This window comes from Scyliorhinus canicula, chromosome 31 (genome assembly GCF_902713615.1).
Source record: "Scyliorhinus canicula chromosome 31, sScyCan1.1, whole genome shotgun sequence".
Lineage (NCBI taxonomy): Eukaryota > Metazoa > Chordata > Chondrichthyes > Carcharhiniformes > Scyliorhinidae > Scyliorhinus > Scyliorhinus canicula.
In genome coordinates this window covers 5,526,690-5,547,844 of record NC_052176.1, presented here as the reverse complement: position 1 = coordinate 5,547,844, position 21,155 = coordinate 5,526,690, and the positions used below count along the sequence as shown (strand labels likewise).

At 56.6% G+C, this 21,155-nt stretch overlaps 1 protein-coding gene across 1 annotated transcript in view; it reads right to left on the bottom strand.

Moving 5' to 3' along the window:
* Window positions 1-6,076: 6,076 nt before the first annotated feature.
* Window positions 6,077-21,155, bottom strand: part of LOC119958830 (neurexin-2-like) — a 691,929-nt gene continuing 676,850 nt past the window's right edge. The window contains exons 11-13 of the mRNA XM_038787333.1: window positions 15,767-16,089; window positions 6,851-7,035; window positions 6,077-6,080 (exon numbers count right to left, since the gene is read on the bottom strand). Of these exons, the coding sequence (XP_038643261.1) occupies window positions 6,077-6,080; window positions 6,851-7,035; window positions 15,767-16,089 (512 nt within the window). The remainder of the gene's footprint in view (window positions 6,081-6,850; window positions 7,036-15,766; window positions 16,090-21,155) is intronic.

Genomic DNA, 21,155 nt, shown 5'->3' with positions numbered 1-21,155 from the left:
ATAGGGAGGGTTGGAGGAGTTACAGGGATAGGGAGGGTTGGAGGGGTTACAGGGATAGGGAGGGTTGGAGAGGTTACAGGGATAGAGAGGGTTGGAGGGGTTACAGGGATAGGGAGGGTTGGAGGGGTTACAGGGATAGGGAGGGTTGGAGGGGTTACAGGGATAGGGAGGGTTGGAGGGGTTACAGGGATAGGGAGGGTTGGAGGGGTTACAGGGATAGGGAGGGTTGGAGGGGTTACAGAGATAGGGAGGGTTGGAGGGGTTACAGGGATAGGGAGGGTTGGAGGGGGTTATAGGGATAGGGAGGGTTGGAGGGGTTACAGGGATAGGGAGGGTTGGAGGGGTTACAGAGATAGGGAGGGTTGGAGGGGTTACAGGGATAGGGAGGGTTGGAGGGGTTACAGGGATAGGGAGGGTTGGAGGGGTTACAGGGATAGGGAGGGTTGGAGGGGTTACAGGGATAGGGAGGGTTGGAGGGGTTACAGGGATAGGGAGTGTTCGAGGGGTTACAGGGATAGGGAGGGTTGGAGGGGTTACAGGGATAGGGAGGGTTGGAGGGGTTACAGGGATAGGGAGGGTTGGAGGGGTTACAGGGATAGGGAGGGTTGGAGGGGTTACAGGGATAGGGAGGGTTGGAGGGGTTACAGGGATAGGGAGGGTTGGAGGGGTTACAGAGATAGGGAGGGTTGGAGGGGTTACAGGGATAGGGAGGGTTGGAGGGGTTACAGGGATAGGGAGGGTTGGAGGGGTTACAGGGATAGGGAGGGTTGGAGGGGTTACAGGGATAGGGAGGGTTGGAGGGGTTACAGGGATAGGGAGGGTTGGAGGGGTTACAGAGATAGGGAGGGTTGGAGGAGTTACAGGGATAGGGAGGGTTGGAGGGGTTACAGGGATAGGGAGGGTTGGAGGGGTTACAGGGATAGAGAGGGTTGGAGGGGTTACAGGGATAGGGAGGGTTGGAGGGGTTACAGGGATAGGGAGGGTTGGAGGGGTTACAGGGATAGGGAGGGTTGGAGGGGTTACAGGGATAGGGAGGGTTGGAGGGGTTACAGGGATAGGGAGGGTTGGAGGGGTTACAGAGATAGGGAGGGTTGGAGGGGTTACAGGGATAGGGAGGGTTGGAGGGGGTTACAGGGATAGGGAGGGTTGGAGGGGTTACAGGGATAGGGAGGGTTGGAGGGGTTACAGAGATAGGGAGGGTTGGAGGGGTTACAGGGATAGGGAGGGTTGGAGGGGTTACAGGGATAGGGAGGGTTGGAGGGGTTACAGGGATAGGGAGGGTTGGAGGGGTTACAGGGATAGGGAGGGTTGGAGGGGTTACAGGGATAGGGAGTGTTCGAGGGGTTACAGGGATAGGGAGGGTTGGAGGGGTTACAGGGATAGGGAGGGTTGGAGGGGTTACAGGGATAGGGAGGGTTGGAGGGGTTACAGGGATAGGGAGGGTTGGAGGGGTTACAGGGATAGGGAGGGTTGGAGGGGGTTACAGAGATAGGGAGGGGCTGGAGGGGTTACAGAGATAGGGAGGGTTGGAGGGGTTAAAGAGATAGGGAGGGTTGGAGGGGTTACGGGGAGAGTTGGAGGAGTTACAGGGATAGGGAGGGTTGGAGGGGTTACAGGGAGAGGGGAGGGTTGGAGGGGTTACAGAGATAGGGAGGGTTGGAGGGGTTACAGGGATAGGGAGGGTTGGAGGGGTTACAGGGATAGGGAGGGTTGGAGGGGTTACAGGGATAGGGAGGGTTGGAGGGGTTACAGAGATAGGGAGGGTTGGAGGGGTTACAGGGATAGGGAGGGTTGGAGGGGTTACAGGGTTAGGGAGGGTTGGAGGGGTTACAGGGATAGGGAGGGTTGGAGGGGTTACAGGGATAGGGAGGGTTGGAGGGGTTACAGGGATAGGGAGGGTTGGAGGGGTTACAGGGATAGGGAGGGTTGGAGGGGTTACAGGGATAGGGAGGGTTGGAGGGGTTACAGGGATAGGGAGGGTTGGGGGGTTACAGGGATAGGGAGGGTTGGAGGGGTTACAGGGAGAGGGAGGGTTGGAGGGGTTACAGAGATAGGGAGGGTTGGAGGGGTTACAGGGATAGGGAGGGTTGGAGGGGTTACAGGGAGAGGGAGGGTTGGAGGGGTTACAGGGATAGGGAGGGTTGGAGGGGTTACAGGGATAGGGAGGGTTGGAGGGGTTACAGGGATAGGGAGGGTTGGAGGGGTTACAGGGATAGGGAGGGTTGGAGGGGTTACAGGGATAGGGAGGGTTGGAGGGGATACAGAGATAGGGAGGGTTGGAGGAGTTACAGGGATAGGGAGGGTTGGAGGGGTTACAGGGATAGGGAGGGTTGGGGGGTTACGGGGAGAGTCGGAGGGGTTACAGGGATAGGGAGGGTTGGAGGGGTTACAGAGATAGGGAGGGTTGGAGGGGTTACAGGGATAGGGAGGGTTGGGGGGTTACGGGGAGAGTCGGAGGGGTTACAGGGATAGGGAGGGTTGGAGGGGTTACAGGGATAGGGAGGGTTGGGGGGTTACGGGGAGAGTCGGAGGAGTTACAGGGATAGTGAGGGTTGGAGGGAATACGGGTGTGTGACAGGAAGAAGTTAAAAAGCAGGCATTTTAAAATTAAGACTTAAGCAGCCTGGGGAGGCAGTGAGGTGGTGAATGTAAAGGACGGGATGTGTGGGGGTCAACAGAGGACACATTAGACGCGGTTTATGGAGCGGGTGACTTGGGGTCGAGGTGGACGGCTGGGTAGGACTGAGTTGTGACATCAAGTCTGGTTTACCAGAGGCAGCTATCAGTCCAAGAATCATTTAACTTCAACTCCGGACAGTGGGATTTGCTTTCGACATCACTACTTTGGAGAGTCCGTATTAGGGAGCGCCGCACTGTCAGAGGGTCAGTACTGAGGGAGCGCCGCACTGTCAGAGGGTCAGTACTGAGGGAATGCTGCACTGTCAGAGGGTCAGTACTGAGGGAGTGCCGCACTGTCAGAGGGTCAGTACTGAGGGAGTGCTGCACTGTCAGAGGGTCAGTACTGAGGGAGCGCCGCACTGTCAGAGGGTCAGTACTGAGGGAGTACCGCACTGTCAGAGGGTCAGTACTGAGGGAGCGCCGCACTGTCAGAGGGTCAGTACTGAGGGAGTGCTGCACTGTTAGAGGGTCAGTACTGAGGGAGTGCTGCACTGTCAGAGGGTCAGCACTGAGGGAGTGCCGCATTGTCAGAGGGTCAGTACTGAGGGAGCGCTGCACTGTCAGAGGGTCAGTACTGAGGGAGTGCCGCACTGTCAGAGGGTCAGTACTGAGGGAGTGCTGCACTGTCAGAGGGTCAGTACTGAGGGAGTGCCGCACTGTCAGAGGGTCAGTACTGAGGGAGTGCTGCACTGTCAGAGGGTCAGTACTGAGGGAGTGCTGCACTGTCAGAGGGTCAGTACTGAGGGAGTGCTGCACTGTCAGAGGGTCAGTACCTGAGGGAGTGCTGCACTGTCAGAGGGTCAGTACTGAGGGAGTGCCGCACTGTCAGAGGGTCAGTACTGAGGGAGTGCTGCACTGTCAGAGGGTCAGTACTGAGGGAGTGCTGCACTGTCAGAGGGTCAGTACTGAGGGAGCTGCTGCACTGTCAGAGGGTCAGTACTGAGGGAGTGCTGCGCTGTCAGAGGGTCAGTACTGAGGGAGCGCCGCTCTGTCAGAGGGTCAGTACTGAGGGAGTGCCGCACTGTCAGAGGGTCAGTGCTGAGGGAGGTGCTGTCCCTGGTGCCCTCTGGTCACACGTGTCCCTCAACCAACTTCGCTGGGCTGGGCCATGAATTCAATGCTGTTTGTGTGGGATCTTGCTGTGCGGAGGGTTGACTGCCACGCTTCCCACATCAGAACAGCGACTGCCCGCCACTGACGGTGGCAGGGGCTATGGGGACGCTTGCCCTTGAAGTGCACGTAGTGAGGGGTCTGCGGGGCCTCCCTGCTTAAAATGGGGCGCGGTTCCACGGTTGACGATAGGAGGTTTCGAGGCCTTATGGTAACTTTAGGCGTGAGGCAATATTAAGTGAGAGGCAGCGTGTTACACGCTGGGAGTCAAACGCGGTTAGATCAGCCCCACAGCTTGATTCGAGTTGACATTTGGAATGATCTGCAACGGGACTTTATTCTTCTTGTGTCAAGAGAATGTCGTCATGCCTGTCACGCATCTGAACATTCACAGGGCCTGGAGGGCTGGCTGAATGCAGCTTCTGTCGGGCAGAACAGGCCACGACAGGTATTAGGCAGGCCCAGGGCAACCTCGTTGGCCATCAGAGTGGCGACCGATCCGTAACCAGAGCGGGATTCGGCCCTTCGGGACCTGCGTTCAAAAAGAACAGATCACGGCCTCTCATCGATCTGGACCCCACCCTCCCGCCTCAGTCGTCCCTCAGAGCCTTTGGAAAAAAGATCCTTCTTTCGCAGTCTTGAAGATACTCGACGACTGAACTTCTGCGGCCCTCTGGGGTAACGAACTCCAAATTCACCCCCTCCTGGGAGTGAAGACATTTCCCCTCGTCTCAGTCGACAAAATGACCGGCGCAAAATCGACAGCCTAAAATGGCTGACACAATATGACCGATCTAAAATGGGCGATCCAAAATGGCTGACACAAAATGTTTGGTTCAAAATGGCTGGCTGAAAATGGCCAGCCCAAAATGACCAATCCAACATGGCCAATCCAAAATGGCCGACAGAAAATGAACGATCCCAAATGGCCTTCTCAAAATGGCCAGACCAAATTGGCCAAATCCCTGACCGTGAGAATGTGAGCCCTTGTTCCAGACTCCCCGTCCAGCAGGTAATTCAAAAATTATAGGGTGGTCACATTCACAGGATGAGCGAATTGGCCACTTTGGGTCGGCCATTTTGGTCCAGCCATTTTCAGTCGGCCATTTTAGGGTCATTCATTTTGGGTCGGTCATTTTGGACCGTCCATTTTGGCTCGGCCATTTTGGGTCGGTTGTGTTGGCTTGCCTGTTTTGGGTCGGCCATTTTGGCTTGGCCATTTTTGGTCAGCCATCTTGGGCCCAAGGTGAGGAAAGATTTCCCATCCTGGCTTTTCTCCATGATAGCCTCCGTGGTAACCCCGGCACTAGAATGGGCTCGGCCAGCGCACGAGGTTCCCTGGTGGCACTGCGATCAATCCAGATGCTCCTCAGAGGTCAAGTGTGAGCCTGGCAAGTTGTGTCTGGCCTGCTCGCAATCCCAATCTAATCACACACTGTCCTTCCTCTAGTCAGGAAATATTGACAGGGCTGCCGGAGGGGCGGGGGGGGGGGGAGAGCATATGGGATTAGCCGAGGCCCTGGGGCAGAGGGGTAGCATGGTCCCGATGGGTAGAATTGGCCTCCGTCCTCGCTATACGTGAGGCTTTACCTTAACTGGTGGAAATTGTTTCAAGCCAAAGATTTAACTCCCGCCCTGACCAAGGGAATGAAGGAACGGGTGCCAAGATGAGGCCGGAATTACTCCCAGGTCTGTCCGGTGTTACGACGGGGATCAGCGTCCTTGGTTCACAGAGGGGCGGGGTGTGGGAAATAAGCCAGGCATTCCCACTAAAGGGTGACAGGCCGCCAGGAAAAATTGAAGCAAACTATAACGGGTGTTATCAGGATACTACCCTGGTCAATAATGAAGAGAAAGCTGACTGGGACACATTGAACATTTTCAGCTGGGGAGAAGCAGGAATTGGTGAAGGGCAAGGGTCGCGCCCGACGGAATCTGACTGAATTTGACGCGGCTGAAAGAGCGGAGAGAGGAATGTCGATGGATGCAAATTATGTGGACTTCCGGGGAGTTCGTTGGTAAAAGTAAAGTTCACGGCCATTTTGGATCGGTCATTTTGGGCCGGCCATTTTCGGTCAGCTATTTTGGCCCGTCGATTTTGAGCCGGCCATTTTGGATCGCTCCTTTTTTTTGAGTCGGCCATTTTGGATCGGCCATTTTACATCGGTTATGTTTGACCTGTTTCGGGAAGTGGGCGAGTGTCAGGGAGACGGGGACGATGGGCAGGTACTCGAATTGTCAGAATGTGGCCAGCGGTGTGTCCCACGCAAGGATCTGTGTTGGGGCCTCAACTGCGAACCAAATTTAATGACGGGATAGAGAATTGCAGGTCACAATTTGTTGATGACGCAAAGACGGGTGACAGTGAGAACAGTGGAGATGACAGAGTAAATCGACAAAGGGAGATATTGATAGATTAGTGAAGGAGTGAAACTGTGACCAATGAATTTCAGTGTGGGTACACGCAGGGTCACCCACTCTGCACCGAACAAGGATTAAACAGGGGTCTCCCAGATACACAGATCGTTAAAATGTCACGGAACGGAACAGACAAGAATCAAAATGGCCGACGGAATGCTGCCCTCTGTACCTGGAGGGCTGGGAGTCAGGCGTCAGCAGGACACAGGCCCCGGTTAGGCCTCACTCGGAGTCACTGCGAACAGTTCTGTCCCCCACACAACTTAGGCAGGGTAGGTGGGGAGAATTAGTGTTGTATTGATCGGGATGTGTGTAATCTAATTCTGAGGTGCCTCTAGTATGATTTGGAGGAGGCCGCACTGTACGCATAGGGGAGTCAATACTGCTCTATGTTGTCAATGACGGCTATTGTGCGATCAGAGAGCGATTCTGGCTGGTTTAGGCTTCGGGCCCACCTTGATTCGGACCAACGGAGTCAGCAGGAACTTTGGGGCCCACCCCAGGGTGCGGATGAGCGAGGGGTGGGGGGGGGGGGACAACTCCTCTGCTCACCCGCCTCGACCGCGACCCACTCCTGTTCTGCCCTCGGAGGGGACAGGAGAGGGGCGGGAGGGAAGGGGAGGGAGCACCCCGCCCGACACACCAACGGAGGGGCGGATGGCTGCTGCATAACCGGAAATGGGGAAAAGAAAATCGAATCGGGGTCGCTGGGCAAAGACCGGGGACGGCCCCGGAGATTCCGAACTCACCCGTGCTGGGTTCACACTCCTCCAAGTCCTCGTCGTCGCTCGGACACTCCGCGGAGGCCACCAGGATATCGTCGGTGTTCTGGAACAGAGGGGACAAAGAAACGATTGTGAGGCGGCAGGTCGAAGCTCGACGGCTCCCCGCGCGGATCCCAGAGGGCGAATGGCGACCTTTTGAGCTACGATGAATCGAATGGGGGCAGCCCGGTGGTCAGCACCGCTGCCTCACCGCGCCAGGGTCCCAGGTTCGATTCCCGGCTGGGTCACTGTCTGTGTGGAGTTTGCACGTTCTCTCCGTGTCTGCGTGGGTTTCCTCCGGACGCTCCGGTTTCCTCCCACAGTCCAAAGATGTGCAGGTCAGGTGGATTGGCCATGCTAAATTGTCCCTTAGTGTCCAAAAATGTGCAGGTTAGTTGGATTGGCCGTGCTAAATTGCCCCTTAGTGTCCAAAGATAGGTAGGTTAGGTGGATTGGCCGTGCTAAATTGTCCCTTAGTGTTAGGTTAAGTTAAGAGAGTGGGGGGCTAGGTAAGGTGCATTTTCAGAGAGTCGATGGGCTGAATGAATAGGTGGCGCTACGGGGATAAGGCGGGGGAGTGGGCCGAGCTAGGGGGCTCTTTCGGAGGGTCGGTGCAGACCAGATGGGCCGAATGGCCTCCCTCCTGCACTGTAGGGATTCTGTGAATGATTCAATGGCTCTGTCCCGACGCATCTCCTACAACCGTACAGGGCATCGTTGAGAACACACAAAGGACAATACAGCACAGGAACAGGCCATTCGGCCCTCCAAGCCTGTACTAGCCATGATACCAACCTTTGGCCAAATCCCTCAGCCCTTCCTTGTGCCGTATCCCTCTATTCCCATCCTATCCATGTGTTTGTCAAGATGCCTTCTGAACGCCGTTAATGTATCTGCTTCCACAGCCTCCCCTGGCAGCACGTTCCAGACACTCACCACCCACTGTGTAAACAAACCCTGCCTCGCACATCTCCTCTAAACTTTGCCCCACTGGATCCTTAAACCTCTGCCCCCTGGTGACTGACCCCTCCACCCTGGGAAAGAGTGCCTGCCCATCCACTCTATCCATGCCCCTCATAATCGTGTCGACCTCTATCAGGTCGCCCCTGAACCTCCGTCTTTCTAATAAAACAGTCCGTGTCCATTCAGCCTCTCCACATAGCTAACATCCTCCAAACCAGGCCACATCCTGGTCAACCTCCTCTGCACCCTCTCCAAAGCCTCCACATCCTTCTGGTAGCGTGGTGACCAGAATTGTGCGCAACATTCCAAGTGCGGCCGTACCAAGGTTCTATACAACTGCGGCATGACTTGCGTTCAGAGGGCAGGTTAGGGTTAGGGTTAGGGTAGGATGGGTAGAGAGGGATACGGCACTCGGAAGTGCCGAGGGTTTTGGGCAAGGGAGGTATCAGGAGGGCCGAAGGGCCTGTTCCTGTGCTGTATTTTTTTTTACATAGAATTTTACAGTGCAGAAGGAGGCCATTCGGCCCATCGAGTCTGCACCGGCTCTTGGAAAGAGCGCCCTACCCAAGGTCAACACCTCCACCCTCTCCCCATAACCCAGTAACCCCAACCAACACTAAGGGCAATTTTGGACAGTAAGGGACAATTTAGCACGGCCAATCCACCTAACCTGCACATCTTTGGACTGCGGGAGGAAACCGGAGCACCCGGAGGAAACCCACGCACACACGGGGGAGGACGTGCAGACTCCGCACAGACAGTGACCCAAGCCGGAATCGAACCTGGGACCCTGGAGCTGTGAGGCGATTGTGCTGTCCACAATGCTACCGTGCTGCCCGTTATTCTGGATGCGATCAGTCAGATCGGACGTTACTGTCTGGCGCGGTGTGCTCGAAGGGGGGAGGGGGGGAAGGGGGGGGGGGGTGGTGTGGGACTATCGCACCGATTGACAGCCGCAATCGAAACAAAGGGAATGGGAGATCGGCCTACCTCGCCCCCAACCCCCCCCCCCCCCCGCCCAAGCCTGCCAGCTCCTTTGTAATGCAAATCATCCTCTGAGAGTTGGGGCGAGCTTGATTGAAGCCCGCGCGCGTTAATGAGAGACTGAACACAGGAGTGTGTCCTTCAAGAGCCGTCTGCCGAGATGAAAAGATGTTCGGCATTAGCACATCAAAAGTGGCGTCCCACTGACGGGAGCTGAGAGGCGATAGGTGGGGAGGGCAGATGGGGAGGGGCGGGGGGGGGGGGGGGGGAGAGAACAAGGAGAGGGAGCACGAAGGCGAACAATCAAACCCCACACCCCTCAGGGGTAGGCCGGAGGCCTGGCTCGCTGTTTCCGGGGGCAACAGAGCCGACACGGGAGTGTGGTGGGGGGGGGTGAGAATCATAGAATTTACAGTGCAGGAGGGGGCCATTCGGCCCATTCGGCACCGACCCTTCTAAAGAGCACCCTACTAAACCCCACGCCTCCACCCTATCCCCGTTTCCCCACCTCACCTGTTAGAACATGCAGTGCAGAAGGAGGCCATTCGGCCCATCGAGTCAGCATCGACTCACTTTAAGCCCTCACTTCCACCCTGTCCCCGTAACCCAATAACCCCTCCTAACCTTATTTTTGGTCACTCAGGGCAATTCATCACGGTCAATCCACCTAACCCGCACGTCTTTTGGACTGTGGGAGGAAACCGGAGCACCCGGAGGGAACCCACGCAGACACGGGGGGGGGGGGGGAGAACGTGCAGACTCCGCACAGACAGCGACGCAAGCCGGGAATCGAACGTGGGACACTGGCACTGTGAAGCCACAGTAATAACCACGAAGCTACCGGGCTGCCCTTCCAGAAGAAACCCACACAGACACGGGGAGGGAGGGGGGGGGGGGGGGGGGGGGATGTGACGCCTCCACACAGACAGTCACCTGAATCAGAATTGAACCCGGGACCCTGGCGCGGTGAGGCAGCAGTGCTAACCACTGTGCCACTGAATGTGATTTCATACGTGTCTATTAAGCTTCTCGGGCGTGACCTCATTTGCGAGGGAACATTCACGGTATTCTGAGGCTGAGCGTTCCACAGGTTCGCAACCTTCAGGGCCAAGAAACCCCCTCCACAACTCAAACCAAAATAACCGAACACTTATCCGCAGTTCCAGCCACCCCAGCCAGGGGGCACTGACCTGCAGCGCTTTCCCAGAGTGTCAAATAGTGAATGGAATTCCTTCCACTGGTCAAAATCAGTGTGTGTCTCACAGTGCAGCATTCCCTCGGTACTGACCCTCTGACAGTGCGGCACTCCCTCAGTACTGACCCTCTGACAGTGCGGCACTCCCTCAGTACTGACCCTCTGACAGTGCGGCACTCCCTCAGTACTGACCCTCTGACAGTGCAGCGCTCCCTCAGTACTGACCCTCTGACAGTGCGGCGCTCCCTCAGTACTGACCCTCTGACAGTGCAGCACTCCCTCAGTACTGACCCTCTGACAGTGCAGCGCTCCCTCAGTACTGACCCTCTGACAGTGCGGCACTCCCTCAGTACTGACCCTCTGACAGTGCAGGCACTCCCTCAGTACTGACCCTCTGACAGTGCGGCACTCCCTCAGTACTGACCCTCTGACAGTGCAGCACTCCCTCAGTACTGACCCTCTGACAGTGCAGCGCTCCCTCAGTACTGACCCTCTGACAGTGCGGCACTCCCTCAGTACTGACCCGTCTGACAGTGCGGCAATCCCTCAGTACTGACCCTCTGACAGTGCAGCGCTCCCTCAGTACTGACCCTCTGACAGTGCAGCACTCCCTCAGTACTGACCCTCTGACAGTGCGGCACTCCCTCAGTACTGACCCTCTGACAGTGCAGCACTTCCCTCAGTACTGACCCTCTGACAGTGCGGCACTCCCTCAGTACTGACCCTCTGACAGTGCGGCACTCCCTCAGTACTGACCCTCTGACAGTGCGGGCTCCCTCAGTACTGACTCTCTGACAGTGCGGCACTCCCTCAGTACTGACCCTCTGACAGTGCGGCGCTCCCTCAGTACTGACCCTCTGACAGTGCAGCACTCCCTCAGTACTGACCCTCTGACAGTGCGGCACTCCCTCGGTACTGACCCTCTGACAGTGCGGCGCTCCCTCAGTACTGACCCTCTGACAGTGCGGCACTCCCTCAATACTGACCCTCTGATAGTGCGGCACTCCCTCAGGTACTGACCCTCTGACAGTGCAGCACTCCCTCAGTACTGACCCTCTGACAGTGCAGCGCTCCCTCAGTACTGACCCTCTGACAGTGCAGCACTCCCTCAGTACTGACCCTCTGACAGTGCAGCACTCCCTCAGTACTGACCCTCTGTCAGTGCAGCGCTCCCTCAGTACTAACCCTCTGACAGTGCGGCACTCCCTCAGGTACTGACCCTCTGACAGTGCAGCACTCCCTCAGTACTGACCCTCTGACAGTGCGGCACTCCCTCAGTACTGACCCTCTGACAGTGCGGCACTCCCTCAGTACTGACTCTCTGACAGTGCAGCACTCCCTCAGTACTGACCCTCTGACAGTGCGGCACTCCCTCAGTACTGACCCTCTGACAGTGCAGCACTCCCTCAGTACTAACCCTCTGACAGTGCGGCACTCCCTCAGTACTGACCCTCTGACAGTGCAGCGCTCCCTCAGTACTGACCCTCTGACAGTGCGGCACTCCCTCAGTACTGACCCTCTGACAGTGCGGCACTGCCTCAGTACTGACCCTCTGACAGTGCGGCACTCCCTCAGTACTGACCCTCTGACAGTGCAGAACTCCCTCAGTACTGACCCTCTGACAGTGCGGCACTCCCTCAGTACTGACTCTCTGACAGTGCGGCACTCCCTCAGTACTGACCCTCTGACAGTGCAGCGCTCCCTCAGTACTGACCCTCTGACAGTGCGGCACTCCCTCAGTACTGACCCTCTGACAGTGCAGCACTCCCTCAGTACTGACCCTCTGACAGTGCGGCACTCCCTCAGTACTGACCCTCTGACAGTGCGGCACTCCCTCAGTACTGACCCTCTGACAGTGCAGAACTCCCTCAGTACTGACCCTCTGACAGTGCGGCACTCCCTCAGTACTGACTCTCTGACAGTGCGGCACTCCCTCAGTACTGACCCTCTGACAGTGCAGCGCTCCCTCAGTACTGACCCTCTGACAGTGCGGCACTCCCTCAGTACTGACCCTCTGACAGTGCGTCACTCCCTCAGTACTGACCCTCTGACACTGCAGCACTCCCTCAGTACTGACCCTCTGACAGTGCAGCACTCCCTCAGTACTGACCCTCTGACAGTGCGGCACTCCCTCAGTACTGACCCTCTGACAGTGCAGCGCTCCCTCAGTACTGACCCTCTGACAGTGCAGCAGCCCCTCAGTACTGACCCTCTGACAGTGTGGCACTCCCTCAGTACTGACCCTCTGACAGTGCAGCACTCCCTCAGTACTGACCCTCTGACAGTGCGGCACTCCCTCAGTACTGACCCTCTGACAGTGCAGCCCTCCCTCAGTACTGACCCTCTGACAGTGCAGCACTCCCTCAGTACTGACCCTCTGACAGTGCAGCACCCCCTCAGTACTGACCCTCTGACAGTGCCCCACTCTCTCAGTACTGACCCTCTGACAGTGCGGCACTCCCTCAGTACTGACCCTCTGACAGTGCGGCGCTCCCTCAGTACTGACCCTCTGACAGTGCTGCACTCCCTCAGTGCTGACCCTCTGACAGTGCAGCACTCCCTCAGTACTGACCCTCTGACAGTGCCCCACTCTCTCAGTACTGACCCTCTGACAGTGCGGCACTCCCTCAGTACTGACCCTCTGTCAGTGCGGCACTCCCTCAGTACTGACCCTCTGACAGTGCTGCACTCCCTCAGTGCTGACCCTCTGACAGTGCAGCACCCCCTCAGTACTGACCCTCTGACAGTGCCCCACTCTCTCAGTACTGACCCTCTGACAGTGCGGCACTCCCTCAGTACTGACCCTCTGACAGTGCCCCACTCTCTCAGTACTGACCCTCTGACAGTGCGGCACTCCCTCAGTACTGACCCTCTGACAGTGCGGCACTCCCTCAGTACTGACCCTCTGACAGTCCGGCACTCCCTCAGTACTGACCCTGTGACAGTGCGGCATTCCCTCAGTACTGACCCTCTGACAGTGCGGCACTCCCTCAGTACTGACCCTCTGACAGTGCGGCACTCCCTCAGTACTGACCCTCTGACAGTGCTGCACTCTCTCAGTACTGACCCTCTGACAGTGCAGCACTCCCTCAGTACTGACCCTCTGACAGTGCAGCACTCCCTCAGTACTGACCCTCTGACAGTGCGGCACTCCCTCAGTACTGACCCTCTGACAGTGCAGCCCTCCCTCAGTACTGACCCTCTGACAGTGCAGCACTCCCTCAGTACTGACCCTCTGACAGTGCAGCACCCCCTCAGTACTGACCCTCTGACAGTGCCCCACTCTCTCAGTACTGACCCTCTGACAGTGCGGCACTCCCTCAGTACTGACCCTCTGACAGTGCCCCACTCTCTCAGTACTGACCCTCTGACAGTGCGGCACTCCCTCAGTACTGACCCTCTGACAGTGCGGCGCTCCCTCAGTACTGACCCTCTGACAGTGCTGCACTCCCTCAGTGCTGACCCTCTGACAGTGCAGCACTCCCTCAGTACTGACCCTCTGACAGTGCCCCACTCTCTCAGTACTGACCCTCTGACAGTGCGGCACTCCCTCAGTACTGACCCTCTGTCAGTGCGGCACTCCCTCAGTACTGACCCTCTGACAGTGCTGCACTCCCTCAGTGCTGACCCTCTGACAGTGCAGCACCCCCTCAGTACTGACCCTCTGACAGTGCCCCACTCTCTCAGTACTGACCCTCTGACAGTGCGGCACTCCCTCAGTACTGACCCTCTGACAGTGCCCCACTCTCTCAGTACTGACCCTCTGACAGTGCGGCACTCCCTCAGTACTGACCCTCTGACAGTGCGGCACTCCCTCAGTACTGACCCTCTGACAGTCCGGCACTCCCTCAGTACTGACCCTGTGACAGTGCGGCATTCCCTCAGTACTGACCCTCTGACAGTGCGGCACTCCCTCAGTACTGACCCTCTGACAGTGCGGCACTCCCTCAGTACTGACCCTCTGACAGTGCTGCACTCTCTCAGTACTGACCCTCTGACAGTGCAGCACTCCCTCAGTACTGACCCTCTGACAGTGCGGCACTCCCTCAGTACTGACCCTCTGACAGTGCAGCACTTTCTGAGTACTGACCCTCTGACAGTGCAGCACTCCCTCAGTACTGACCCTCTGACAGTGCGGCACTCCCTCAGTACTGATCCTCTGACAGTGCAGCACTCCCTCAGTACTGACCCTCCGACAGTGCGGCACTCCCTCAGTACTGACCCTCTGACAGTGCAGCACTTTCCTCAGTACTGACCCTCTGAGTGTCCCATCTTGGCAGGAACTGAATACCGAGCCGCTTACCCCCCCTTCCCACCTCGTACTCTGCCCGGTAACAGGTGATGATTGGATCTCGTCGCAGTGGAATGGTTTTCCGAATCCCAGTGAGTTTCAGTTGGACCCCAGTCCAAAGATGCGCGGGTTAGGTGGATTGGCCGCGCTGAATTGCCCTTTGTGTCCAGAGGGTTAGGCCGGGTTTCTGGGTTACGGGGATAGTGTGGAGGCGTGGGCTTGAGTAGGGTGCTCTTTCCAAGGGCCGGTGCAGCCGCAATGGGCTGAATGGCCTCCTTCTGCACTGTTGGGATTCTAGAGCATAGAAATAATAATCTTTTATTGCCATAAGTCGGCTTACATTAACACCGCAATGAAGTTACTTCGAAAAGCCCCTAGTCGCCACATTCCGGTGCCTGTTCGGGTACACAGAGGGAGAATTCAGAATCTCCAATTCACCTAACAAGCACGTCTCTCGGGACATGTGGGAGGAAACCGGAGCCCCCGGAGGAAACCCACACAGACACCGGGGGGGAGACTGTGCAGACTCCGCACAGACAGTGCTCCCCAATCCGGGAATCGAACCTGGGACCCTGGAGCTGTGAAGTAACAGTTCTACCCACTGTGCTGCCGTGCCGTCCCACAAGGACCTGCCTTTATCTCTCTCTCCAGACAGTCTGAGCGCTCTCCTTCTGAAACTGCAGAGACCTGAATGAATCGACAGTAAAAACCTCCAACTGAAAGTAGAGTTTGAAGAGGGGTAAGGCGCTGAATTCATACCGTTGAAAATAGAGGCTCTTTTTCCCTTTTACTTATGATTTTTTTTTACTCCTCTCCTGCCCTCGGTGTGTGTCTGTCTTGTGTGTGTGTGAGTGTGTGCATAGAGGGTGGGGGAAAGTTAACGCGGGGAATTAATAAATAATAATAATCGCTTATTGCCACAAGTAGGCTTCAATGAAGTTACTGTGAAAAGCCCCTAGTCGCCACATTCCGGCGCCTGTTCGGGGAGGCCGGTATGGGAATGCGCTGCTGGCCTTGTTCTGCATTGCAAGCCAGCCCACTCTGCTAAACCAGTCCCGAGGAATTGCGAATGAGGTAATATTCGGCCAGTTGTATTTTGTGCATGTTCATTCCAGCTCTTGTTGTAAATAAACAATAAGTGTGTTCAAACTTACAAACCTGGTGACTGTAATTAGTGGGTAGCTAAGGGCCAAAGATTTTGGGTGTTTGTTTTCTATGAATTATTGGTTAATTTACTTATGTTGGGACCCCGGGGCCTGTGGGGCTGGGGTTGACCGTGCGCTGGCCCGGGTTTAGCCCTCTTCCCCTCCCCCACGACGCCCCCCCCTACATCGCCCCCCCCTCACCCGCCTCTCGGCCTACCTGGGTTATCCTGTCATTCATGGTCGGTGACCTCCCTCGCCGCGTGGTGGTGGTCGCCATGGTGGTGGTTGTCTCCATGATGGTGGTGGACATGTCCGCCAGCAGCGTGGTGGCCGTGGTCTCGGTGGTCATCACCGACGGCACCTCCCCGACGAGCCGCAGGTTGCCCTCCACCTTGATGTTGGGGTCGCTCTCGGCGGCCAGGGTCAGCACCTTCAGGCCGTTGTAGTAGAGGCCGGCCACCTGACCCTGGAAAGGCCGGCCGTGGTCCCTGCCCCCGATCTGGATGGCGGCCTGGCTGTTGAAGATGGTCAGCTGCCGACCTGCAACGACAGCAAGAGGGCAAAAGGTCTGTGTCGCGGGTAAAGGGGCCGGGGCCAACGGGGGAGGGGGGGGACGTCACAACAGCAAGAGCCCTTCACCCTCGGATGGCATCGCAGTCCCAGGAACCCCCCCCCCTCCCCCGTCCATATCCCACCATCCTCGTCGCCAAACGTGACCGCCCGTGGCGGGGGAGGGGAGGGGACTGTGCTCTCGCGGCTCCTGGTCGCGTTCCCCTGACGTCACGGGCTGCCCTCCTGACCTGCGAGGGGACAGGATGAGGCAGTGAGATCTCGGAGTCTCTCCGATTCCGGTGCTTTCCTCTCCCATTTTAATCATTACGCCCTTGGCAGCCTGGGCTGGCCACTACGCTCTGCAATTTCCTCCCAAACCTCTGTCTCTCCCTCCCTGTCTCTCTCTCTTTCTCTCTCTATGTATCTCTCTCTCTCTTTCTCTCTCTCTCTCTCTCTGTCTCTCTCTCTCTCTCTCTCTCTGTCTCCCGTCTAGTCTCTCTCTCTCTCTCTGTCTCTCTCTCTCCCTCCCTCTCTCTCTGTCTCTCTCTCTCTCTCTCTGTGTGTCTCTCTGTCTCTCTCTCTGTGTCTCTCTCTCTCTCTCTCTGTCTCCCGTCTAGTCTCTCTCTCTCTGTCTCTCTCTCTCTCTGTCTCTCTCTCTCTCTGTCTCTCTCTCTTTCTGTCTCTCTCTCTCTGTCTCTCGCTGTCTCTCTCTCTCTCTCTCTCTCTCTGTCTCTCTCTCTCTGTCTCTCTCTCTCTCTCTCTGTCTCTCTCTCTCTGTCTCGCTCTCTCTGTCTCTCTCTCTCTCCCTGTCTCTCTCTCTGTCTCTCTCTCTCTGTCCCTCTCTCTGTCTCTCTCTACATCTCACTCTCTCGATCTCCCTTTCTCCATCTCTCCCTTGCTCTCTCTCTCTCTCTGTCTCTCTCTCTCTCTCTCTCTGTCTCCCGTCTAGTCTCTCTCTCTCTCTCTCTGTCTCTCTCTACATTTCACTCTCTCGATCTCCCTTTCTCCATCTCTCCATTGCTCTCTCTCTCTCTCTGTCTCTTTCTCTCTCTCTCTCTGTCTCCCATCTAGTCTCTCTCTCTCTGTCTCTCTCTCTCTGTCTCTCTCCCTCCCTGTCTCGCTCTCTGTCTCCCTCCCTCCCTGTCTCTCTCTGTCTCTGTCTCTCTCTCCCTGTCTCTCTCTCCCTGTCTCTCTCTCAGTTTCTATCTGCCTCTCTCCATCTCTTTCTCTCCGTCCCTCTCTCTTTCCATGTCTCTCTTTCAGTCTCGTTCTTTGTCTCTCTCCGCCTCTCTCGCCATCTCTCTCACTGTCTGTCTCTCCGTCTTTGTCTCTTTCTCTGTCTCTCATTCTCTCTTTCAATTCCTTTCTCTATCTCTCTCTCCATCTCTCTCAGTCTCTCTCCTTCTCTGCCTCTAACTCTCTGTTTTTCTCTCTCCATCTCTCTCTCCGTCTCTCTCTCTCCGTCTCTCTCTGTCTCTCCTTCTCTGACCCTCTCTCTCCATCTCTCTCTCTATCTCTCTCTCTCCTTCTCTGACCCTCTCTGTCGCTCTCTCTCCATCTATCCTCCGTTAAGACATTCATTAAAACCGGCCTCTTTGACCGAGTTTTTGGCCTGTTATGTCCTGATGCGGCCTGGGTCAGATTTCTATTTGATGATCAAGGATGAGGTGCCCCTCGCCGCGCTCTGCTCAATGCAAGGCGCTAGATAAAGGCAGTTTTCTGCCCGGCCGCGCAGCTAAACCCATGACCTGAACACTGAAGGCCTTGATTCAGTCCAGCCACCTGGTGTAGCCATTCTGCCCACTAGAACCCGCCTTCCCTCCCCCAACCCAGAGCACCCCCACCCCGTCCCCATCTCCCCCGCCACCCCACTCCTCACTCCCCCGTTCACTCTTCAATCCCTGCTCCCCGGGCCTTCCCCCCAAACAGGCAATAGAAGGCCTCGCCTCCGGGTCAGCAGGCGGCCCGACCCCAGAGACCCGGGACCCTCGTCGCCCAGGCCTACTCTACCAGGCCGCAGTGCTGAGGGCGTGCCACGCTGTCAGGGAATTAGCCTCCTTGCGCCCTCGGACAAAGCTCGGCGCAACATCGAGGGCCGAAGGGCCTGTTCTGTTCTATGTTCTGTCAGGTGAACACCAAAGAAAGCCCCTCGATGCTATTGGAAGAAGAGCTGGAGAGTGCGGGAGAAAAGGGCGGGAGACGGACGTCGATGGGACAGGGCGAATTCTCCCCCCCCCCTCACCCCCGGGTGACCCAGGGACCCCTTTTCATTCCTCAGCCAACGTCACCGAAAGGAAGCAGGTGATCTGGGTCGTAGCCGCGCTGCTGATTGTGGGATCCTGCTGTGCGCGTTGCACGCTCGGAGACGCCGACGGGATGGGCCCCTCTCTCTCTCTCTCTTGCGCCGTAACAACTCTGAGATTCTGTCTGAGGTACAGTTCCGGCGATTCTCCCAGTGGGATCATCCCGGCCCCATCCATCGGGCCCCGGCCCCACCCATCGGGGACCGGCCCCACCCATCGGGGACCGCCCCCCCCCCCCGAAAACCGACGGGCCCTTCGGCTGCGGCGTCGCGTCTCCCGAGGCGTGTCCTGCCGAGACGGGCCTGGCAACTCCTGGCCGCCACCACGGTCCCTCGAGCCTGGTGTGCCTCAGGTCTGAGGAACAGGCATTCCTCATCTGACCTTCACCATGTTAGCCTGGGTTTGGGGCTCAACCGACGGAAATTTAGCTGTCCGACCGATTGCCTGGGTAGCATCGCACAAGCTCAAGAAACGAAGAAGGAGCCAGACCACTCGGCCCGTCGGGCCTGCTCCGCCAGTCAATGCGGTCCTGGCTGAGTGTGGACTTTGTCTCCCACTTTCCCGCCCTCTCTTCATATCCCATAATCCAAAAATCTGTTTCAACCATGGAGCATCCAGAACTGTCTGGGATGGAGAATTCCAAAGATTCACAAACTCTTTGAGTGAACAAATTTCTCCTCGTCTCGGTCCACCAAATGGCCGACTCCTTCCCCGAGTGAAGAAATTTCTCCTCACCTCAGTCCCCCAAATGGCCGACTCCTTCCCCGAGCGAAGAAATTTCTCCTCATCTCAATTCTAAAATGGCCGACTCCTTCCCCGAGTGAAGAAATGTCTCCTCATCTCGGTCCCCAAAATGGCCGCCTCCTTCCCCGAGTGGAGAAATTTCTCCTCATCTCGGTCCCCAAAATGGCCGACTCCTTCCCCGAGTGAAGAAGTTTCTCCTCATCTCAGTCCTAAATGATCGGCCCCCTTATTCTGAGACTCTGCCCCCATCCTCCGTTGTTTTAGATTCCCCGACCTGCGGGGGACAATCTCTCAGCCTCCACCCTATCAAAGCCCCTTCAGAATCCTGGCGATCTCAATGAGATCGCCTCTCATTCTTCCAAACTCCAGAGAATTACTCAGCCTCTCCTCATTGGACAACCCCCCTTCATCCCAGGGACTAATCCAGTGAACCTTGGCTGTACCACCTCCGATTCAAGTATATCCTTCCTTCGAATGTAGAGTCCAAAACTGTACACCGTATTCCCCATGTGGTCTCGCCAAGACCCTGAGCAACTGGAGCAAGATCTCTTCATTCCTGTCCTCCAATCCCCTCGGAATAAAGGCCAACTTTCCAAGGCACAAGTCAGGAGTGTGAGGGACTCTCCACTCGCCTGGATGAGCGCGGCTCCCAACAACACTCGAGAAGCTCGACACCATCCAGGACAAAGCACCGTCTACAAGACGCCCCGCAGCCACTCGCTCCTTCGACAGCACCTTCCAAACCCGCCACCTCTACCGTCTAGAAGGACGAGGGCAGCAGCAGACGCACGGGGAGCACCCCCGCCTGCAAGTTCCCCCCCTCCAAGCCGCTCACCGTCCCGACTTGGAAACAAAATCTTGTGCGCCTCGATTAGGTCGCACCTCTGTCGTCTCAGCTCCAGCGAAAACAACCCGAGCCTATCCAACCTCCCTTCATAACTTAAACGTTCCATCCCAGGCAACATCCTGGTGAATCTCCTCTGCACTCCCTCCAGTACAATCACATCCTCCCTATAATGTGGAGACCAGAACTGCACCCAGTGCTCCAGCTGTGGCCTCACCAAAGTTCTCCACAACTCCAACGTGACCTCCCTGCTTTTGTAATCTGTGCCCCGATTGATAAAGGCGAGTGTCCCATGTGCCTTTTTCACCCACCCTATGAACCTGCCCTCCCAGCTTCAGGGATCTCTGGACAAACACGCCCGAGGTCCCTTTCTTCCTCGGAGCCTAACAGTGACTTGCCGTCCATTGAATACTTCCTTGTTCCTTTACTCCTCCCAAAATGTATCACCTCACACTTTTCAGGGTTAAATTCCCATCTGACACTTTCCTGCGCATTTGACCCAAGACACTCATTGTTAACCACCCGGCCAATCTTTGTGTCACCCGCAAACTTACTGAGCCTACCCCGTCTATCATCACCCTCCGTCTCCGACAGCTAAGCCAATTTTGAATCCACCTTATCAAATCCCCCTGTATCCCATGTGCTTTCGCCTTCTTTATAAATCTCCCATGTGAGTCCTTGTCAAAGGCTTTGCTGAAATCTATGTAAACTACATCAACTGCATTACCTTCATCTACACACCTGGTCACCTCCTCAAAAAGTTCAATCAAATTTGTTCGGCGTGACCTCCCTCTGACAAAGCCATGCCGACTATCCCTGATCTAACCTTGTCTCGCCAAGTGGAGACAGATTCTCTCCTTCGGAACCTTCTCCAATAATTTACCTCCCACTGACGTGAGATTCAGCGGCCTGCAGTTCCCTGGCTTATCTCTGCAACCTTTCTTAAACAGTGGGCCCGCCATTGGCCGTTCTCCAGTCCTCTGGCACCTCCCCTGTGGCCAGGACCCCCCCTCCCCCGCCTCCCACAACATCCTGGGGTGCAATTCACCCGGACCTGGAGACTTGTCCACTTTTCAGCCTGCCAACACCTTGTCACTCCCTGTGGCAATGTCCTCACAGTCTCTCTTCCAGAGTTCCATATTGGCCTCCTCATCCTCTTAGCT